This window comes from Cryptotermes secundus, unplaced genomic scaffold (assembly GCF_002891405.2).
Source record: "Cryptotermes secundus unplaced genomic scaffold, Csec_1.0 scaffold844, whole genome shotgun sequence".
Classification (NCBI taxonomy): Eukaryota; Metazoa; Arthropoda; class Insecta; order Blattodea; family Kalotermitidae; genus Cryptotermes; species Cryptotermes secundus.
The window spans coordinates 2866-7637 of record NW_019732381.1 but is presented as its reverse complement, the minus strand read 5'-3'; the positions used below and the strand labels follow the sequence as shown (position 1 = coordinate 7637).

Sequence of the window (4772 nt, the reverse complement as noted above, 5' to 3'; positions counted from 1 at the left end):
TTTTCAGTTTCTAAATTTTACATACAGGCGGTCTGACTCCTTTGACGGGTATCAGCCCGTCGCAAGGCCTCTTCCTCCACACGGAATTACACAAACACAGGATAAACGCGCAGACATCCATGCCTCGCGTGGGATTCGAACCCACGACCCCAGTGTTTGAGCGGTCGAAGACGGTACATGCCTCAGAACGTTCGGCCACTGTAATCGGCGAGTTTCTTCTAAATAATACACAGAAATTTATTTCGTATCCAAAAGTAAACAAATTACGTCTGAGCCACAAAGACCAGCCAGTTAATGATATTTAAGAGAAACGTTGTGAGAACCACACGAAACACAGAAATACACTGTGTGGGTAGAATGTGGTTTTAGTATGTTAAAGAAGGTTGTACATATGGTACCTGCTGGGCTTCAAAAGTTTAATTCTGCTATTTATATTCAAATATATTCCTCAGCTCTTTACTTTAAAACACCTGCAATTTATGTTCCTCCCTCTGAATAAAAAGTCATATCTGACTGATAAGTGAAAGTAACAGAATCCATAAAGCAAATTGGATCAAACATTGCAATTCATGGGTTATTACTCCTAATATTCAAAATATTCCCATTCAATTCCTGACAAGGAGGCGAACTATCCTGGGGGCTTCAAGTTGTCTTCAGCCTCTCCCGGAAAATACTGGGACAGTACCGCATAAAATAAGCCATGCTCGTTATCTTTCACGTTAAGGCATAATTCAAAACTACCCACTCATCGACCCTATTCAACCTATCCAGTTAAGAAATTGTTTTTGAAGAAATAAACAAATATAATACTGGAAAGTTGCTCTCACGTAATCACATGACTGTATTCATTTCTGTTGCAGATAAATCAAAAGACGGACAGAGCAAAACAATGGTGTCACAAGTGTCGATTGCCATGTCCCCCATTGTGCTGTCACAGAAGAACGAGGAACTTCCTGAGGTGTTCGACGACAATTTATAATGAAGTGACCAACTATGTCGTTAATTAATTACGTCACAGAACAGAAGTTAAATTATATATCGGACGATTCACTTGGAGACAAAGAAACTCTATATATGAGTTAATCTTTCACTGCAACAGTATACTCGTATAAGGAAGTCTTTTTAGGCGGTTAATGTGGAGTTGATGTCTGACGTGTCAGAGACTGTCTCCATCATCAGGTATTTATGTGACGAATGCTGTGCTCGCGCGCTATACAAGAGAGACAGAGGTAAGAAAGTGCAGTGTGTAAAAAGAGGAAGTCGTGGGAGAAGTGCGAGGCACTTTATTGGGGGTGAAAAAGAACATCATTTTAGTAGGTTTCCAGATTTCTGATAAAAGAGTCCCGAAGTCGATGAGCGAAGTGTGAGAGACGAAAGAGGAAGTGAGGATGAATAGTGGATAACACTACTATTTAAGGGCGGCGGGGAACCGAAATATTCTCTTGATCTGAAAATTCCCAGACAGTGCCCTTTGTCGTTCTCGTGAGGTACGTCTGAGAGAGTATAAAAGTTGGGAAGTGAAAAGGGTAGAGGACGTCAGAGGGGGCGCTACACATAGACAAGACAGTAACTTTCATTCAAGAGAAATATCTGGTCATGAGCCCCAGCTGGGGCTCGACACCAAGACAGACAGACTGACTGACCGTCAGTTGCAACGTGACTCAGACTCAGACTCAGGATAGAGGACTAAGATGTGCACTTTGTTATGGGCAGATGAAAGTAATTAAGTTGGTGCTTTACGGTATATGATCGCAATTTTTACATTAACGTTGAAAGAACTATATTAAGAGTACAAATTTGATATAACATTGGGGGGTTATATTACAGAAATTTTTTCATGTTAACATTGATCTAACGCCCAAGCGTCGATCATACAGATCGACACATATACCGTGGGTGCTTCAGCAGGAATCCGTACGAGCCTAGAAATTACCTCTTATCACTTAGGGGACAAACGGACTACGAGTACATACGTACCCGTATATTTCTCGCATCTTTCTTCCAGACACCTTAATAATCACGGCAACAAAGATTCACGTAACAATGAATTAGCTCGAAATTATCTTTAAACTCAATTCGAAACTTCCGCATCGACTTTTTTTTCATGAACTGTAGCTGTTTCGTACCAGCCCTAAAATTATATTATTTTTTTGCTGCTGTAATATCGCCCTCGAAGTTACTGCTACCTCAGCATACGAGTAGGCCAGCGTTAGTATCACAGGCTTGTCACTCGAAATACATACAAGCGCTGGTCACGTAATCATATTTAATCTCTCTCCCCACACACAAAACCTAAAATAATAACACGTGCCTTTCCCTCGGTGTAGCCCAGTAGCTGCAGCCGGCGTGTAAGGTTGACATCATCACCGCCATCTGTGAGCCGATTGTCTAGAAACATTTGGGTGCCTCGACGCCTCACAACCCTATGGGTCTCCAAAGCCTGATACAGAGATAGCTTTGGCATTTTTAGTCCAGTACCTGAGGTGGGATGTGGAATAATTGACGTTGAAGCAAGTGGGATTCGAATACACCCAAAATTTTACGCCACGATCTGCTTGTTGGGGGCAATAACGGAACAGACTTGGCGAGAGGAAGGCCTTACCTGTATCACTCTCTCTATTATGTATTTTGTATAACTTACATCCCCATATTTTCTCCCCAGTGATCATTTGACATTTTTCATGTTCTCAAAGGAATCCTCTTGTCATCAATATAAAGTAATGTCCATATCACTGTATCCTTATTTAACTATACTTTCTTTTAGTATTTCTACTGCCAGATCTATCCTAATGTCCTGCATTCAAATTTATTCATTTTTGGCTATGTATCCATACTCAACAGAAACTACAGCTCTTTACCTGCTTACACATCTCATAGTACAGAGGTCAGAATAGCTCAGCTGCTGTAGTGACAGGCTAAGGGCCACATGGCCAAGGTTCAGTTCCAGCAGGGGCAAGAGATTTTTCTCTCCCCTCAGTGGCCAGACCAGCTATGAGACCCACCCAGCCTCCTAACCAATACATAATGCGGGGATTTTCCCCTGAGGGTAAAGCAGGTGGTGAATGAAGCTGAAAACTCACCTCCATCTAGTGCTGAGGTCAAGAATGGTGGAGCTATACCACCACTCCCTCACATATCTTGATGGCATAGTGCTTATTTAATTAAGCACACGGACAGCTTCACCATACCCTATGTTACACCTCTAACAGTCTATGTCCTTATTTCTGCTCCACATATCATAGTAACCAGGTAATACATCTTACATAACTACTAATCTTCACTTTTTCAAAAATTTTCGAGTTCCAATAAATATTGCCAACAGTTGATTAAATAATTTGGATCAATGTGTTACTTCTGCAATTTCTCTTTAATTTTTCATTTCACAAAATGTTACTACCCAAATAAGTTGAGTTTTCGACTTCATTCAAAGAATTTTGTCCCTGTGCTTAATTAATTAATCACTATGCCATGAAGAAATATGGGGGAGTGGAGGTATTGCTTCAGCTTGCTTGACCTCGGAACTATATGGAGGCGAGTCAAAGAGTTACACTTATGTCCGTGAAGCAAACGCTTCAGCTACAAAACAAGCTAAACTGAAATTCTCTACTCCAGAGCCTAATAAAAATTAAAGAGCTTTGGCTTCATACCAGGCTCACAATTTACAAAAGTGCTCAAATGCTCTAATTGACAACTTCTGTGGAGATGCAGGATCACAGGAACAAACAATGGAACAATTACTGCACTACACTCCCCAGCAGTGCCACAGGTCATGATAATTTATGCACTCTACAGAAAAATGCATAAGAGTAATTGTCTTCACAGTGCATATCTGTCTGTTCTATCTGCCTGTTATTTAATGCTATTATTAAATGTATTAACATGACTAAATTTCTGGTATCAATTAGGAAACTACTTTATGTGAAGTAAGATAAGGTAAGGTAAAGGTAAACCTATCCTGTAACAGGCTGTGGAGGCCCACAGGGTTGTGAAATGTCGAGACTCCCACAATTTGTAGACGATCGGCTCACAGATGGCGGTAAGGTTATTAGCCTTATGCACAGCTAAGATATGAGAGGACAGACAGCAACAGAAATGGCTTGATGATATGAAGTACATAAAAGTGTTTTATTAAATAACTGTAATGACTAATAACATTTTTATGTCATAGTCTGAGAAAATAAATATTCAATTCTTATGTGATCTTAATATATGTGTACATGAATGCATATGATTGTTATACAGTGTCCAAAGGGACGCACAGATACTTTTGAAAACCAGGCTCAAGTTCAGTAGTATGTTTATAATGAAGGCTAGATAAAATAGAAAGATGATGATAAAATTTTCTCTGTAAAATTATCTCTAATAAATGAAAACTGTTTAAATGAAAAATGAAATACAAAAAAGTAATAAAACTGTAAACATATACTGCTCAGTAACAGTGCAGTATATACATTAGTACCATGAATGTATGCCTTCAGATTTGGGGTGCACAAACACACAGGCACACGTGTGTCTGGGGTAAATAGGTCTACCACCATATGCAATAATTTTATTTCAAGTACAAGTACATAAGTAAAATGGAAAACCAATGTCAATATATTTTGCTGTATAGATTAGAAGGATACTTATGACAGAAGAGCAATACTTGTAACCATATTTCTGCAGAAATGCCATGGGTCAATGGCAGTGTGTAATAAATAAACACTCATACAACACATTCAAAATTTACATTTTCTCTGGATCCTGTAGCATATTTCCCTGATCTTCCATTG

The 4772-nt window shown here is 39.4% G+C and overlaps 1 protein-coding gene across 2 annotated transcripts in view; it reads left to right on the top strand.

The window, feature by feature from the left end:
• The window catches only part of LOC111867646 (G-protein coupled receptor moody), a 209558-nt gene extending 204841 nt beyond the window's left edge, over positions 1–4717 (top strand). For both annotated transcript variants that reach the window (XM_023857662.2, XM_023857661.2), the window contains exon 9: positions 861–4717. In XM_023857662.2, the coding sequence (XP_023713430.1) occupies positions 861–979 (119 nt within the window). In that variant the 3' untranslated portion in view covers positions 980–4717. The remainder of the gene's footprint in view (positions 1–860) is intronic.
• Positions 4718–4772: the final 55 nt, after the last annotated feature.